At 40.3% G+C, this 18,206-nt stretch overlaps 1 protein-coding gene and 1 non-coding gene across 2 annotated transcripts in view; one reads left to right on the top strand and one right to left on the bottom strand.

The window, feature by feature from the left end:
- Positions 1-913: 913 nt before the first annotated feature.
- Positions 914-18,206, bottom strand: part of LOC103597774 (estrogen receptor-like) — a gene marked incomplete at its 3' end in the record, with an annotated part of 31,985 nt that continues 14,692 nt past the window's right edge. Inside the window, exons 2-3 of the mRNA XM_008581640.1 lie at positions 17,875-17,899; positions 914-1,104 (exon numbers count right to left, since the gene is read on the bottom strand). Of these exons, the coding sequence (XP_008579862.1) occupies positions 914-1,104; positions 17,875-17,899 (216 nt within the window). The remainder of the gene's footprint in view (positions 1,105-17,874; positions 17,900-18,206) is intronic.
- TRNAL-GAG lies at positions 13,313-13,386 on the top strand. Its single transcript has one exon. It is a non-coding gene; the product is annotated as a tRNA-Leu (tRNA).

Raw genomic sequence — 18,206 nt, 5'->3', positions numbered from 1 at the left:
TATTCATAGTATTATATACTAAGCTTCACTTAAGCTGAAAGCGTAAAGAAATAAGAAGAGAGAAAAATGCCCCATGCTTAAGACAAAAAGTGAATTCAATAAGCCTAAACTGCTGTCAGATTTCTGTTCCTGTCAGCAAAGGACCTTTATCATAGATATTTCAGGTAGCAAAAATGATTGATATTTCCCCAGAGTATCCTACATAAATGCAACAACATAGACACCCTTGGAGTAGAATAAATTGTACCTGGCAGTATATCAGAGAAGCTGCAATTGGTCAACCATACACAAGAAAAGGATGGAGGCAGGCAGGAAAATGAAATGTGGATACTTAATAAATGTTTGATACAGTTGATGAGTCCCCCATCACAAGTCACCAGCCATTGAGTCAGCTTATTTTAGTAAAGGGTCATAACCATTGACACAGAAAGAGATGGAAGAGAGGAAGAATAAAACAAACTAAATTAGAATTAGTCTGGAGCAAAGATCAGGACAGAATATTTACCTGGACAAGGCCAACATAGAGACATAATTATGCATCAACAACCCACACCATATCATACAAGCATAGCTGCCTGCAAAACATGAATGTCTATTTGCATTCCCCAGTCAGGGCACGAACTGCATGTCTTTTTCCCTTAGAGATTCAGCTACTGGAATCTTCCTCCTATTGAGTTGCTCAAGACTGTTTGGATCTTGCCAAATGGAGCAAGCGGAATGACTCAGCCACAGCTGCCCTGACATCTATTCACTCCTCCTCCTGAGATCCTGTCTCTTCTCCACTTTTCTACCAAAGACACTAGTGGACCTACCAGCTAGTAGTGTTTTGTGCAAATGGCTGACGTCTTCCTCCCTTAGTTGCTTCTGGTCTTAGGATGAAAAATAAAATAAGTCATCTTCAACACACTATTACCTTGAATACTTCTCTTGAAGAAGGCCTTACAGCCCTCACAGGACCAGACCCCATAATGGTAGCCTGAGGCATAGTCATTGCACACTGCACAGTAGCGGGTCTCCTTGGTGGACTCCATGGCCAAACTTCCTTTGTCACTGCTACTGGCCAATCTCTCTCTGCTACCCTGACGTCGATTATCTGCATTTGGCCTGGAAAAAGAAAAAAAAAAAAAAAAAACAGTAAATCCATTAACATTAGGTAACATTAGAAAAGTGAAACATGCACTTGCCTCTAAAGAGTAAGAGGCTTGGGTGATGTAGCAGATCCACTTTATTCTGACATTTTGAAATAATGAATCATAATGTAAACTAATCTTTCATTACCTCTTGCCGTCTGTTGCAGCAAAAGGTGTTTGCCTATTATATTAGCCTTGTGGGGAAATTGTTTATTGCAAACTTGCTTAAAAAACAGACTGCCTACACCTATTACCCAGAAAAATGACAAAATGAAATTAGCTGGTTTCCGATAGACTTATTTTCTCAGGGATTTACAATTAATTCAGAACCATTAGAGACCAATGCTCATTCCAATTCTAGACCATACTAAGGGTCTTCTGGAAACAGAGACAAAGCATGAAACAGCTGGAGCATGTGGAACTCAGATGAACTGATGAAGAACACAGAACACATGTCAAAAACATAACAATTCAAATTTTTATGTCATTGTTACCAGGTAACCCTGGGTATCAGTTTTTCTAACTTCATTCTATAATTTGAGGATACTATTCTTTAATATTCAATACTCCTCTTTCAGAGCATGCAGAAGAAGAGCAAAGGAACCCAGAAGATTACACCAACAACATGGATGAACTTAGAGAAAATCATGTTAAGTGAAATAAACCAGACACAGAAAGAGAAATACTGCACATCTCCACTCATCAGTGGGAGCTAAAAAAAAGAAAGAAAGGAAGAAAGAAATATACTATAATATGTTGAACCAGAAGATTACACCAACAACATGGATGAACTTAGAGAAAATCATGTTAAGTGAAATAAACCAGACACAGAAAGAGAAATACTGCACATCTCCACTCATCAGTGGGAGCTAAAAAAAAGAAAGAAAGAAAGAAAGAAATATACAATAATATGTTGAACTTTCAAAAGGAGAAAACAGAACTGAGGTTACCAGACCTGGGAAAGGGGGAGAGGCAGGCAGGGGAGCAAGGAATTGATAAAGAGCCACAAAAAATGATTACATTGTATGATGTTGAATATACTAATTATCCCGATATGAGCATCACATATTTCACACAGGTATTGATATTCAACTCTGTACCCAACAGATATGTACAATCAATTGTTTTGATTAAAAAAGAAAAGGAAAAATAAAAAGATTTCATGGAAGAATATCCCAGAAAGGAAACTGAAAATGAACAGTAAGAAAGTTCTAAAAGAACCAAGAAAATGGGGAAGTAAAAAGCTTTAAGAAAAGAGAAAGCTTTAAGGAGAGAGTGGTCAATAATGCCAAAAAAGGCAGAGAATCCCAATAAAACAAGGACTGACAAAATGAATTTTGATTTGACCAACAGGATGCCTAGTGCAGAGCTTCAGTAGAGGGGACCAGCCAAAATCCAGAGGGTGGAATATGAGAAAATGAGGAGTGAAGGCCGTTCCTTGGAGAACTTGGGTGAGAATGAGAAGAGAAAGAGACAGGGTGGTGGCTAAAGAATGTAAGACAAAAGAGGATGTTTAGAATGGAAGACACCTGGGAAGGCCTCTTGTAGACTGAAGGCAATAGACCAGTAGAGAGGGAAGGTTTGAGGGCACAGAGAAGGGGTTAAAAGAGTAAATTCAAGAAGGGAACTATAGCATTCAGGATTAAAGGCACAGGACAAGGAACAACCTCAATGAAGACACCTTGAAGGAGAATGGAAAAAAGGAGATAAAGAAGGAGGCAAGGATAAGTTTGCATCTCATCCAACCAGGCATAGGAGCAGAAACCATACTGGCCCAGGATTTGCTAGGCATGAACAACCAAATAATGGTGGTATAAGAGAACTGAGGGTACAGCGAGAGCCCAGCACAGTGCCTGGTATGTACCTGGGACTCAATAATATATTTAAATGAATGTGGAGAGTGTTCGAAGATGTATAGGAAAGAGAGGTAGACAAATACTGGAAGGATAGATGGAGCAAAAGTTCCTATGAGATTTTTAAAAAGAAATAATCCTAAGATAAGATACATAGAAGAGAGAGCTCCCGAGGTCTCTTGTTTAAGGAAGCCCATGCTTCCTGCTTCTAGTCCCCACCCAAATAACCAGGCCATACCGACTCTCACCGGTTCTACCCTTCATAAGCCCTGTCTCTCCTTTCAGCTCAAATTTTCTAACTTTTCCTTGCTCTTTTCACTCATGAGTATTGTCCACAATTCTGTGCTGGTGATTCTCAAACTACACTCACCATAATATTCACAAAATATCAGCTCCTTGGGTTGAGTATGTCTGACTTTGCCAATTTTTTTCCATTTTAAATAACTTAGCTCTGAGGTTGGCAGCCTCAAATATGACTTCTTTATTTTTTAATGATCCTTACAGAGCACTGGTTCAGAGTTTTAAATTCTAGTTGATATTCTGTTACCCATCTCTTTCCATTTCATCACCATGCTGTCAAACTTCCCCCCATCAACCTAAAATCATTTTACTGTTTGTTCACTAATGTCTTATGCATGATTCAAGTCAGTAGAAAGCAGCTGTGAATATTTAACTACAGAAACTTAGTGCCTTTGAGGGTGGGAGGGGATGTTTAGCAAGTATAACACTGACAGATTCAGTATCTTATAAACCTTCTTAATTGTTACAGTCCCAGTACCTAGCTCAGTGCCCAGCACACAGCAGGCATTCAATATGTGTTTGTTGAGTGAATAAGTGAGTGAATGAATAGTATATATACGGGAAAAAGTTCCAAGGTATCACATATACTCCCATCTATCCCTGCATAATAAAACACTGCATTTTTTAAAGTTGTGGTAAAATACACATAACAACATTTACCATCTTAACCACTTTAAGTGTACAGTTCAGTAGTGTTAAGAATATTCACACAGTTGTGCAACCAAACTTCAGAACTTTTCCATCTCACAAAACTGAAACTCTATACCCATTGTTAAATAAAAGTTGTAGGAGGCCATTGATTTGGACCAGGCTCCTGTACTGGGCCCAACAGAACAAACCAATATGGAGTCATTCACGCTAAATGGAATTAATTAACTTGGGAGTGTATTCATGTACAGCTGAGCCTTGGCTAGTTACAGCAGCTGAGTTTAATCAATTGTAGGCGGTTAACTGATTCAAATAAGCTGTAACCAATTAAGTTGTTCTTATTGCCACAATTTCATTTTCTGTCCATAAATACTGCCAGGCCACGTTGAAGCTCAGGAGTTCTGTTCTGATTCTGAGGGCTGCCTAACTCGCAAATTGTTGTTGGGTTTTTCTGCTCAAATAAACTGATAAATTTAAACCTAAGGTTTTTCTTTTTTAAAACCATTAAACAATGACTTCCCATTTCCTCCTTCCACCAAACCTTGACAGCTACTATTCTACTTTCTATGAATTTGACTATTCTAGATACCTCATATAAATGGAATCATAGAGCATTTGTTTTTTTGTGTCTGGCATATTTCATTTAGCATAATGTCCTCAAGCTCCATCCACGTTGTACCATGTGACAGAATTTCCTTCCTTTTTAAGGGTGAATAATATTCCATTTATGTGTATGTATGTGTATGTGTGTGTGTGTATACACACACACACACACACACACACACATATATATATATATACATACATATATATATATATATATATATATATATATATATAAAACACATTTTGTTTATCCGTTCATCCATTGATAGACATTTGGGTTGCTTCCACCTTTTGGCTATTGTAAATAATACTGCTATGAACATGAGTATACAAATATTTCTTCAAGATCCAGTTTTTTCATTCTTTTAGATATACAAGTATACCCAGAAGTAGAATTGCTGGATCATATGGTAATTCTATTTTTAATTTTTCGAGGATCTGCCATATTTTTTTTCATAATGACTGCACCATTTGACATTTGCACCAACAATGCACAATTAATTTCCCCATATCCTCACCAACACTTTGTATTTTGTTTGTTTTTTAGAGTAGCCATCTGTGAAGGTTAATTCTAGGTGTCAATTTTATTAAATTAAGGAATACTGAAAAATCTGGTAAAGCTATCTTTTTAGGTGTGTCCATGAGGGTGTTTCCAGAAGAGATTAGCACGACAGCCTTAGTGGACTAGGTGGGAAAGATCCACCCTCAATGTGGGTGGGAACCATCCAATCCTCCAGGGCCTGGAGAGAACAAAAAATGGAGAAAAAATACAAATCTCTCTATCTGCTGGAGCTGGGAGTCACTCTTCTCTCCTGTCCATGGACATCAGAGCTTGAGACTCTTCAGCTTTTAGATCCCAGGACTCAGACCCAGAACACCATCCACTTCCCTGGTTTTGAGGCCTTCAGATTTGGACTGAGCCACACTACCAGCATCCAGTTTGCAGATGGCCTATCATGGGACCTCTCTTCACAATCACATGAACCAATTCCCCTAATAAATCCCTTCTCACATATTTATAACATATCCTATTGATTCTGTCTCTCTAGAGAACCCTGGCTAACACACCCTCCTAATGAGTGCGAAGTGAATATTGCATTTTTTTAAGGTCTCCTTTTTCATGAATTCCTCTCTTACCAGACATTCCCAATCCCCACAAACTTGAAATAACTTATCCCTGTTCTGAATTCTAAAGCAGGTTTTTCTTTACCTCTTTTCTTCCACTTATTACATTATTCCTTCAATTAATTCATTCTCATCTCCACTCTGTCTGCAAAGTTCCTTGTGTCTCATTCACCTTTGTAACTCCAAGCACTCAGAACATAGTGCCTCACCCAGAATAGGGACTCAGTAAATATTGATATCAAATAAATTAATCAATGACTGAACCAATAAAGTGATAATTTTTACTGTATAAATGGAACATGTAAATAATTTTTAGAGGTATAATATGTAAATAGTGTTTTTTAAACTATCTAAAGTAAATGATATAACGGCAAAAGTCCATGTTCACCAGAAGTAGCAGAGATGTATGCTGTCAGCCACCTGCCATTCACCCACAATTTATTTTTTAGATAACCCCAGATTACTGAAAATAAATAGCAACACAGGGCGTAAAAGCAGAAAGCATCCAAAAGAAGAGGGGGAAATTACCAAGTCATATGTACACAGCATTTTCAATTATCATTCTGGCCCAGCCCTGCTCTATGGAGACTTTCAGAATGTCATGAAAAGGAATATAAACTAGATCAAGCTAAAAAGCAGGTGAGATCTTCCCATGGGCTACAAAGCCCTGTGGCATCTTGAAATAGTATATAGGTTGTCTTGAGTATCCACTGGGCCAAGCTAATTTGGCACACCTGCCTCTAGACAGAGACAATACAGACCAATTTGGCCTAATCATCTTCAGTGGAAAGGAACAGAGTGGGTGGTGCCTATGTCTGGGTTCAGACCTGGCTATAGGCTGGGTAAGGCACCAGTGTGGGCCCAACAGATGGGCCTAGTTACAGGCCCTAGTTGCATGTCTTCTGGCTGCTCTCTTCCTGGCCGTGGCCCACTGCACCTGTCATAGAACTGGCTTTGTTAGCCTCACACATCTTTGGTAGAAAGTGCCTATACCATGTTTAAGTCCACCTTTCTTCCTCCCCCTCAGCCTCAAAGGCCCTTGGGTTTCTCCTTACTTTCACAGAACCAAAATTAATGACCCTTATTTTCACATTCAAAATGTGTTCAGATTCTTCCTTCCTCAGAGGAGGCTTCACAAATCCTAACCAAGTGCTAGCCTTTTATTATAAGTGAAGACTTAACTAATTCTTTAGCAGAATTGTTATAACATCTCCTTCCTTGTAAAATTCTTATCCCTTTCTTATTGAGTTATCACCAAACCTTTACAGTTTCTCATCTTGGGTGCTTTCTGATAAAACTCAAATAAGAAGCTGATTGGTTTACCAAGCTACATATTAAGAAATTAGATGTCCTTCATACTCACAGATACCTTTAAAGATTCTCTGAAAAGAAGTAGGGTAGAAGCTTAAGTGATAAGTAAAGAGATGTTTTGCAGCAGTGACATGTCACTGCAACCATGAAGCACATACGTGGCTAAGGAACCGAGTAACAGCAGGGAAGTGATGCCCAGAGCATGAGAGATCACATCAAAGACAGCAACACCACTGCATCTATGAAACTAGAAACTCAACTGACTTGATTTAGTTCTATTTTCATTAAATTAATTGACTACTAAATATTTCCAAATGGATGCCCCAATGAGATTACATATCCAACATAATTGAGAAAGAAGTCTGAAGGCATTTATATTGGGTCCAATGAGTGGAGACTCTCCTGAACAAGTAAAAACAGAGCATAATAAAAAATATTTGCCAAGAAGATTTTCATTAATCAAGAGAAAAGTTTGAAGCTAAGCATAATCAAATACTGTTGTTTTTCCAACCATAAATAATGGTACCAGCTATCCAAAGGCATTATTCCCCTTATTAGCCAAGCATTTTTTAAAATTTTTAAAGCCTTGGTTTTTAGAGGAAATATTATTGCAAAGCTAAATTAAAAGAAGCAACAGATGTTCACTCCCTAGAAATGTGGTTTAATTAAGTACTAGTGAGGTAACTTCGTAAGGCTCCTCTCCACAAATCAAGTCCTCAAAGCTATGTGCACTCAAAATGGCACTTACAATTTCCAGTCCTACATTTGAGTGATTATCATCAAACGTATGTTCCCCAAATAAACAGTAAACTTCAAGAAGGCAAGAACCATGTCTCCTTTGTAATGCCAAATTTTAATTCCCAACTTTAACCAACACATAGTAGTAGAAATATCTGCTGAATGTACCCTCTGCATCTAACCTATCAACAAATTTAGTCAATTTCTTCAAAACACTCAGCCTATCCTTCTTTGCATTCCTGTTTTTATCATTCTTGCTTGAGATCAATATCCATGTCTGAATTACCAGATTTAGTCTCCTGCCTCCCATCGCTCCTCAAACTCATCCCACAAACCACTGCCCAGAGAATTGGCATAAAATACATTTACCTTTGAATAGCTTCTCATTGCATCTCTCTGTGGATCATTACGTTTTTGGGGTCAGGGACCTGTTTTAGAATATAATGAAAATTCTGAAACTATCTTTTCTGAAAAATACACGTAAACAAATCTCTCAACCATCTGCCTATAGGGCAGAAATAAACTGGGGGAGCAATAAACCAGGAAAACTCAAGTTAAAAAAAAAATCATCACCATAGAGAAATAAGCCCAAATCCTTGAATTCCCTGCACCAAGCAGTATTGGTCTCTTTAGAGCTCTCTAAGCCAAATGTTATTAAATCCTCCTCTCAGGAAGTGCTCACAATATGCTCTCCCACACTCACTGCTTCCCGTCATCGATCCACTGCTTACCTTTCCTAGAAAACCAGACTTCAGTTCCATGCCATCCGTAAGACTCATCCTAAGTATTTTGGCTCACACTGGTTCAACTTTGAATTCGTACAGTGCTTAAAGTCTTCGCCACGTCTCTTGACACCTAGTTAGGCAGCAGCTTCTCTCTCTGGCCACTTCTCCACCTCCGTTTCCTTTGCAGTATTCTCTTCCTTCAGCAGGCTCCTAAATGTCAGTGTGCCCCAGGGTTCTGCCCTCAGCTCTCTGCCATTCTCAGTGGACATCTGCTCTTTGCGGGATCTCAGCCACTTGTGTGGCCACACCCAGCTGCCATCCCACACCCTCTTCTGGCTTCAGAACTATATACAAATTATCTATGCTGCACACTCTGCACCTCCTTGTGAATGAACCAAAGAAACCTCAAATATAATACATGCAAAACTAAGGTCAGTATCTTTCCCAGAATGCCTGCTTCTACTCCTGCATTCCCAATTTGGCCCTATGACCCACCTGATGCATTCAAGCATGCCGCTCCCTCTGCCTGGAACACCCTCCCACTCCCCTGAACAACTCCTATTTATCCTCCTGTCCTGGACTTAAACTTAATTTCCTCCAGAGAGTTTACCAACATATCAGGCCAGGTTACACGGTCCTTGGACTCTACCTATTATCAGAGATCTTTTCACTCCCTTACTCTAAACCCTTGGCAGCTTCTTACCACACCAAGAATAACATTCGAAGTCCTTTCAGTGGCCTGGAAGACCCAGCATGATCTGTCCCCTGCCTGTCACTCCTTCCCTAGCTGGCCCCGTTCCAGGTACTAATCACTGTGCTCAACACACACGCCCAGTGCTTCCTATTCCAGTGTCTTTCTCCATGGTGACACTTCCTCACTTCATGCAGGCTTGGTTGCCTTTTCGGATAGGCTTTCCTGATCGTTCTAAACTAGTCTCCTACTTCCTTCTACCCTTTACCTGGTTTGTTTTCTTTATAGTACTTACCACCACCCAACATCAGACCAAATTTTAGTGTGTTTATTATATTGTCTATTTTCCCCACAGAAATGTAAGCTTCAATGCCCCTAGCACCTCGACGAGAGCCTAGCACAGGAATAATTGTTGAAGAAACAAGCACATACACAAAAGACTGACACAACAGACCGCCACTGTGCCCTGTTTACTACTATCTGTCTTACACCATATGCCACAACCTCCGCCACTGCAGGGACTACGGCTACCTTTCTAGCCATCGTCTCCTAGCCATCCTCAGCATCTGACACACAGTTAAATGATTAATAAACATTTGCCATCTGAAGGAATGTATGGACATGGTGAGTCCTCTCTCGGCCCTCCCTCCCCAACTCCACGCCTGCCATGGCCCCACTTCCCAAACCTGTCCTCCCCATTGCAGCAAGAGCTAATCATCTTAGGATATCACGGGCCTCCTGAAATCCACGAATGTCTCCCCAAAAGACTTCAGTCTAAGACCTGCCGGCCTGCAGGAGAAACGCAGACTCCTTAGCATCCACCGATTGTGACCTGGCCACTGTCTCCCTCTCCAGCCTCACCCCTCCCGTGATGGTTAATTTCATGTGTCACTCTTCCCCATCTCTGGCCTTTGCCTGCACTGTTCCCTATCTTGGCCAAAAGGTGAAAAATCTCCTGAATGAAAATCCCTCCTTCTCAGGTAGCAATCACTGACTTTATCAATAGAATTAACATGTGCCACTGGAGTGTCACATATATAACTTAACTGAAGTCCTCTTTATCATTGTATAACTGTGTTCACTACAAGCTTCCAAGGAAGAGACACTAGTGTACACAGTATGACAAATAGCAGGTGTTTGATAGATGGTTGTAGAATGAGTTAAATTCCATGTTCCATATTGTATGTCTAGCCTTCCCAACTAGGCTGTAAGCTTTTCAAGAGTATGGATACTATATTCTAAGTACTTGTATCACCCCCAAAGCACCTGGCATGGTACTTTGCACATAGAAAGTATCCCATAAACACTTACTGAATAAATTAATCAATAAAGAATTAAAAACAACTTTGTAAGAAGCACAGCTGAGTCTGTTACTATAACAGAATGATGTATCAAGTTAACGAGGAGCCAATCACTGGTGCTTGTATGTACAAGAACACAAAAATGAATCTGCACGCGGCTTCTTGTGTACCTCTCTCTGATTAAAATATCAGTACGGATGGGTATAAGCTGGAGGTGGTTTGTGTCCGTGACCAGAATGTACCTTGTGGCTATTTCTAATTTCTATACAATTTTCCATTTAGATTTTTATATAATCTCTATTTTTTATGGAAGTAAATAGATGTTCTTAAAAGAAATAAATGAGAATGGAAAAGAAGAGACTCAACCTAAAATGGTAAAGTTTGGAGAGGAAGATCCTGAACCTCACTTGTAGAAAAGCTCAAGTTAGATGAGTCCTATCACCTTTTGGGTAACCCCCTAAACCAGGTGGTAGTTATGTTCTGGGGTAGCCAAGTTAAAAGTTATTTTCTGCATGACACAATAGGTCCTTTCAACCCTTTTGGAAATTCCTCTGGCTCCTCTACACTGTTTATCTGAAAATGTATCTATCTCTTGCCTCATACTATCCATTTAATGAGTTTGATTTTTATTTTTATTTATTACACGTTTTAGTTAATAAACAGAGACAGATAATGCTCTTCCCGTATCTATCTCTTGCCTCATACTATCCATTTAATGAGTTTGATTTTTATTTTTATTTATTACACGTTTTAGTTAATAAACAGAGACAGATAATGCTCTTCCCTAAAAGGTAAAGAAGGAAACTCCTTCCAAAAACTGACTGGCGATACACACAGTTCAAGGCAGTCCAAGGATAAGGTTATAGCTGCTACTTTGGCTTCTGCCCAAAGTTCAGACCACACCCTAGACTTCTGGAAGGCCCTGCATTACCCTTGGTTTAAGACAACAAAAGGATCTGGCTGAGTAGGCAAGCAAATTTTCACATTAAATAGTGGTGGCAGACACTGTTTTAAGTGCTACACATGTATTGATTCATTTAACCCTTAAAACTACTCTAAGCAGTATAATTATAACTCCAGTTGTTTTAGAAATGAGGAAACCAAGGCATAGAGAGATTAGGCAACTCACCAGAGTCATACAACCAGGAAACAGTAGAGTCAAAGACCCAGGCAGTCTGAACCCAGAACCTGGGCTCCCCACAGAGGGCAGAACCCTTGGGAACTCTACCCAAAGGTATAACAAGCCAAGGGCAAAGTATTTCACATCTGGGAAAAATGTCATTGCCTTAGATCTCATCCCTAAACTCATTAATATTAAATACCATTAGAAATCGCCTGCAATTATTTATTACAAGGCCAGAAATACTTTTTTGAGGGAAAATGTTAATTTCTAGCGCAAAGGTTGAGAACCCTATTGAGTTCCGTGAAAACAAAGTTAATGGAGCTAATAGTCATACAAGAGAATGGCTTGATGAAAGTTTGAATATTTCCTAAAAATATGATTACAGAAAATATCTATTTTAACCACAAACAAATAGAAAATGATGTGTCATTAATGCTCATACACAAGAGTTCTGAAATTCTTTAGGCACAAGGAACATTAGCATTCACCATTCAAAATTTAAGGCTCTCTATAAAATGTCAAGAGGTTTTCTCACTCACTTAAGAAAAAATGTCTCCACCCCAAAATACAAGCAAGTGTTGATTTTTCGCACTAATGGGAAATAAGAATAGCCAGGCATAAAGTTCCCTTAAAACCCCATTTAGTCGATATCTTTTTATCTTTTACCAGTTACTAATGTGTAACCAAATGACCCAATTTGAGTTTCATCACCTATCCTTTCTCTACTCACACTGATCTGTTACAAGTGCTAATGAACAGTGAGGTCTAGGAGCCCAAAGATGCAGGAAACAAGGCAAGAGCTAAGACCAGAGAGAGAGAGAGAGAGAAAGAGAGCACTGCAGTTCGACGCCCCACTAGAGGGGGGAAAAAAAAGTCTGATTTCCAGTCTAAGTTCCATAGAAAATATGACAGCACATTAAAAAGAAATCACCTACATGCAGAATTATTAAGAAATGCATTCATTTATTTAACATCACTGAGTAAGCAGCTACCACCCATGAGCAGCCAGGGAGTGTACCAGGATGAAGGACAGACACAAAAGGAGGAGAGTTGGGGGGAGCGGTAGGGGAAGGAACGCAGAAGGAAGGGAGTCCAGCCTCTGCTTGGAAAGCAGACACTCAAGGAAGAAGGCTTGGCCCTTTGGGAAAATGCACTACAGGCAAGAGTCCAAGACCCACTAACACTAAAGCACAGAACTCCAAATGCCAAAACAACGCTGCTTAAACACTGACCTCGGGCCTGCTTTTGAATGTGATCTATGAATCATTTCATTTATGATCCTACCCAAGAGACAGGACCAATATTTCATCACATAACAAGTCCACGAAAACATGTCCAAAGTTGCAAATGGAAATTTTTACCTACAAAATATTTGGGAATCTGAATTCCATTAGTGATTGCATTGCAGCAAATGTGATAAACTTAGGATAAAGTAAGGAGGGCAGGGTATTGTGGTGATAAAGTTTTAGACTGAGTCAGTACTCTTGAGTTCCAAACAAAAAGCTGCCAATGTCACCTTGCATAGCTTAGGCAAGTCAGCAAAATTCTGTGGGCCTCAATTTCCTTATCAGTAAAATGAGAAATTACAACTATGTTTCCTAAATTCCTTTCTGACTCTACAACTATGTGAACGTCATTCTACCCCATGACTCTGGGACCAGCAGTAACATCTGTAGCCAGCTAGAACTTCAGTGGGTCCCATGAGGGCACGGCCCATTTTTCAAACTCTTTTCTAAGAGTAATAAAATGCCTAAAAGGGCTGGCAGGTTAGCTCAGTTGGTTAGAGCATGGTGCTGAGAACCCCAAGGTCCAGGGTTCAATTCCTGTACCGGCCAGCCACCAAAGGAAAAAAACATGCATAAAAGATGAGTTCGGAAGATGCAGTAGCACTGAATTTAAGTGTCCTTGGCACTCCCATGACTGATTTACGATGACAAGCACTCATTCCACCAGAAGTGGCTATCAGTGATTGTCACTGTGTTTCTTACTGCTAAAATGACTTTCTCACAAAAATGTCACTTCTCTAGTAAGAAGCATGAGAAAACAGGAAGGAAAACTAGAGTAAAGGGAGAGACAAAGAAAAAGGGAGAAGCACTTCTGTGTATTTGACATTTTCTTACTTCACTAAGCTCTATCGACAATGATTGAGGATTGGGAACTTGAATAGAAGAGAAACCAGCGGAGATGTCAAAGTCAAACATGATGCACCCATTGTGGTACTGCCCAAGTTAGCACACATGGCTGGAAAGAGTCCAAAGTAAATGAACAATTCTAGAAAAGGAGACAATTTAGATATGGTGTGAAATGAGCAGGATCTTTTGCACAGAACAGCTTAATCACCAGCAAGGTCTAATTTTTAAGCATAACCACAGACTAGAAATTTTGACACTTCTGGGTAGGTGCTATGGGCTCTCTTAGATGCAAAAGGTAAAACGAAATCTTCAGGGCTATTCTTCTTTGATTTTCCTACCCAACCTACAGTAAGCAAACTCAAAGAGCAACCTATTCTTTTGCTACTGACACGACAAAGAAAAAGTTTTGCTTACTTCTAAGAAGACATAGTAGATCCTTCTGTAGTGTAGTAATAATAACATTTGTAGATAGTGTCATCTGGAGATGCTGGGAACATATACAGGGATACGTATAGAGCTGCAAGCTATATGGTTCTCATGGCAGGAGAAGGTTGGATTGACATGTGCAATACGCCCCACCAAGGGCAGTGAGTCTGTAATTTGCTTGGAGTTCTGGAGTTCGGACATGCTATCATTACCTCTTAGACTCAGGGTGACAATTAAAGTACTCTTGGAAAACCTTATCCTGCTGCTGCTTCACCCACCTTCTGTGCACTTTGCAGTCCAGCAACCAATTAAATGCTATTCCCCAGTCTGCCAAGCTTCTGCTCACCTTCATCCCTTGGCTCATGTTGTTTCCTGCCAAGAATACCCGTTTCCAGCCCTTGCGAGTCTGGAGAATACCTGACCACATTCAGGTCACCTTCACTCTGCTCCCTCCATAACTCATACCTAGACCTTCTGGGCCCCCCTCATATCTCATTGCAACCCGTGGTTACACAGGTTTCTTCCCTATTAGACCGTGGAATCCTTGTGAGCAACACTTTATATAGAAGAGGCAGCCAATAAATCTTTTGAATTTATTCAAACTGAAGTGAATTCAATTATGTGGAATTAGTTACATGATATCCCTTAAAATAATTACAAATACCTCGAGAGTTGAATACATTTGTCCTGATATGTGCCTAATTGCCTGCCCAAATTTCCTGTAGGCAAGAAAAGATAATACAGCAAAAGAAATTTCAAGTTTGGATAAGCCCCTCCCAGTCTACCAGGATTTTCTAAACGACCATCCAAGGGACCTTAGAACAAGTTGCTTAACATGTAAGTAACTCTGTGTCATTTTCCTTATTTGAAAATAAAAATAATAGCATTTTCTTTACCTGGACAGTTGATGGTATTGGATGATGTTTATAAAAAGAAATTAAAAATCATGAAGGCAGATGCCTGATGTTAGTCTTCAAAGCCTACTTTGAAGTACGTCTATAGTAGTCTTTCAATAAATGTCCTACACTGAAAAGGATCTTAATTACTGCACAGTCCCTGACTCCTCTCTCACATGCCACATCCAACCTGTAAGGAAATCTCATCGGCTCAACCTTGAGAGTATGAATCCATTCAAATTTTTGATATTTAGAGAAATAATGTTAACTTTTAAAATATAATGGTATTATAGCTATGTTTTTAAAAATAGTCCTCATCGTTTAGAAATGAGCATGTAAATATTTACAAGTAAAACATAATTGTTGACACTGGGTGATGAGTACATGAAGGGTCATTATACTCTTCCATTTCTGTAAAGGTTTGAAAACTTTCACGATAAAAAGTCAGATCAGATCATTCCTCTGTTCAAAACCTTCCATGGCATCTCCAGCTTAGAGTGAAAGCCAGAATCCTGACAATGGCCCACCAAGGCCCCCCGGCTTTCATTCCCATGCTCCTCTCCTTCCTCCAGCTGCTGATGCCACTCCAGCCATGCTGGCCTCTCCGCCTTACACACACCAGGCATGTCCTGCCTCAGGGCCTTTTCATTGCTGTGCCCTCAGCCTAAAATGCTTTTCACCAGGATATACTCATTGTGCCTTTCCCTCCCCTGTTTCAAATCTTCACTTTAATGTCACCTTTGAAATGGAAGCTTTTCTAATGTGTCTGATGTGTTAACCAATCTATTCCTGTGCCAAGAACAGTGCCTGGCATAGAGTAGATGGTCAATAAATATTTGTTGAATGAATGAATGAGCAAAGTGAGTCATCCCTCCATTGAAGCTGGCTGGAGGTTTTACATCAACAGAGTGAGGCAAGAGCATGGCCAGCAAGCTACACTGATCACTGTAAACCAGGCTGCCAGTGGTGACTTCAATTACTCCCAACAAGAGGTAAGAACAAGGATCCAAGATGGTACCCAGGAAGTCAACAAAGTTAACGCGGCAAAGTTTTCTAGAGCCTGAGTATCAGGTAGGCAGCAGACAAAGCTACCCTATTATTCTGGAAACACTGGTGCTGCAGGCCTCCAGCTCAGGTTGGCATATTCTAGCCTCTGCATTTGAAGAGCTTCCTCTCATTTCTAGACACCATGCTCTGAGGGTTTTGTCTAGATGTGGAACCAGGAGCAATCTGAGATCTCTGAGGATAAAGGCTCAGACTCCTAGCCTCTACCTCATTTACTCTATCTTTCTACAAGACTTGGCCTTGCTCAGAGGAAAATCAGCATCATATATCTTATAAGTGGTATTCATAACTTTATATTTAGCTCAGAAATCCTCTTGCTGACTCTCCTGCTATAGTCCTCCCAGGCGTAAGCATGCTGTGAAGCCAAGAACAAACCAGCCAGCCAACTTTCAATTCACTGCCTCCCCGTCCCCAGTGCCCTGCTCAAACCCAGCTCACATCCCATGGGGTAAAATCACTCAGCGGTAGCCACTCATCTCAGCTGCCACCAGCTAAATAAAGCAACAAGTTTCCGAAGTACCTGAGAATCCTGGAGAACACATTTCCAGCCTAGCTCCACCTCTTACTCCCAGCTATGCCTTGGAGGGTGCCTCAGGGAGTTCTTTAATGTCCTTGGGTTAGGACTGAGTAAAAAGAAATATTTCAGAGAACTTGGGAATTCTCACTCACATTCCTTTCCCCATGGTCTCATCAAAAAGACTTCAGAGCATGTCCCCCCAGAAAATTACTCAAGCACAGTTATCTGACTTATGCTCAAACAACTGCCAGAGCATTTCCATACCTCACTGACTTCCAAGCATATCCTTATTCACAACACAGCCTCTGTTTCTTTACAAACCACCCGCCTCCCCCATGCCACAAGCCCATTTGTAGCCATGCATCCCCTCCTGCGGGGCAAGCCATCCCCAATGCACTTCAGTCAGGCTCAAGTTCTCCTGCTGTCCGTCAGCCACCCCAAAGTGTTGCAGACTGGACAGGTGGACCAGGGGAGTGCAGATGTCATTAAATGTTTTATCTAGATAGGAGGTGTGCTTTTTTCTTCTAAATCTGTCACACATTAGAAAGCATTTTGGAGGGGCTGGCCCGGTGGCGCACTGCTACAGTGCACCACTTGGGAGCGCGGCGGCACTCCCGCCGAGGGTTCGGATCCCACATACAGACCGGTTCCCGCTCACTGGCTGAGCGAGGTGCGGGCGCAGCACCGAGGTTTGCGATCCCGTTGCCGGTCCCGGTCCGGTACGGGCGCGACACTGAGGGTTGCGTTCCGTTGCCGGACACGAAAAAAAAAGACAAAAAAAAAAAAAAAAGAAAGCATTTTGGATATTTATTTTTCTGAAGTACTATTTTCTGAAATCCAATAATGCCACAAAAATAAGAAAATTTCCCCAAGACAACCAAGAAAAGTATTGTTTCTATAGTACTCACTATATTCCTCACTCATATAGTTACCTAATTCATAATTCTAAAGGCAAGATCTCTTTTTACCAGATCCTACTCCTTGGTTTTCTTCTCACGCACTGTAATATTTTCCCTTACACCTTAATGACAATCTTTACAGTTATCAATAAGTGCAATTATCTAAATAACAGCTATGTCATTCTACATTTAATATAAACCTATGTCCTCTATAATAATCAATAATAATGACAAAAAGAAATATGTGCAAACTGTATATCAGCAGGCCTCCTTTCCTGGTAGAAAGAGAAAGGCAGACTAGAAGAGGCCACCATAACAGATAATTCACCCTCCAAACATTAAACACATTAAACAGTGAAACAACATGGCTAGGGCTGCCAGATCTAACCAATAAAATGCAGGACACCCAGTTAAACTTGAATTTCAGATAAAAAACAAATAACTTTTACTATAATATTACATGGGACATGCTAAAAAGTGACTTGTTAATTTACCTGAAATTCCAATTTACTTGGGCATCCTATATTTTATCTGGCAACCCTAAATAGGATGATGCTAAGAGAAAGCAATGAGTCCGGCAGCAATTACAGACCTGAGTTCGGGAAAATCAGAAAGGTTAATCATCATATGCTTAACCGTGCTTTTCTCATCAAGACAAAAAAGTCTGTGACATAACCAGGCAATTTTGGAGGTGCACTAACTCTTGGGCCAGTAGGATAT

The sequence above is a fragment of the Galeopterus variegatus genome, unplaced genomic scaffold, assembly GCF_000696425.1.
Source record: "Galeopterus variegatus unplaced genomic scaffold, G_variegatus-3.0.2 Scaffold2418, whole genome shotgun sequence".
NCBI lineage: Eukaryota > Metazoa > Chordata > Mammalia > Dermoptera > Cynocephalidae > Galeopterus > Galeopterus variegatus.
This window is presented reverse-complemented; position numbering and strand designations above follow the sequence as displayed.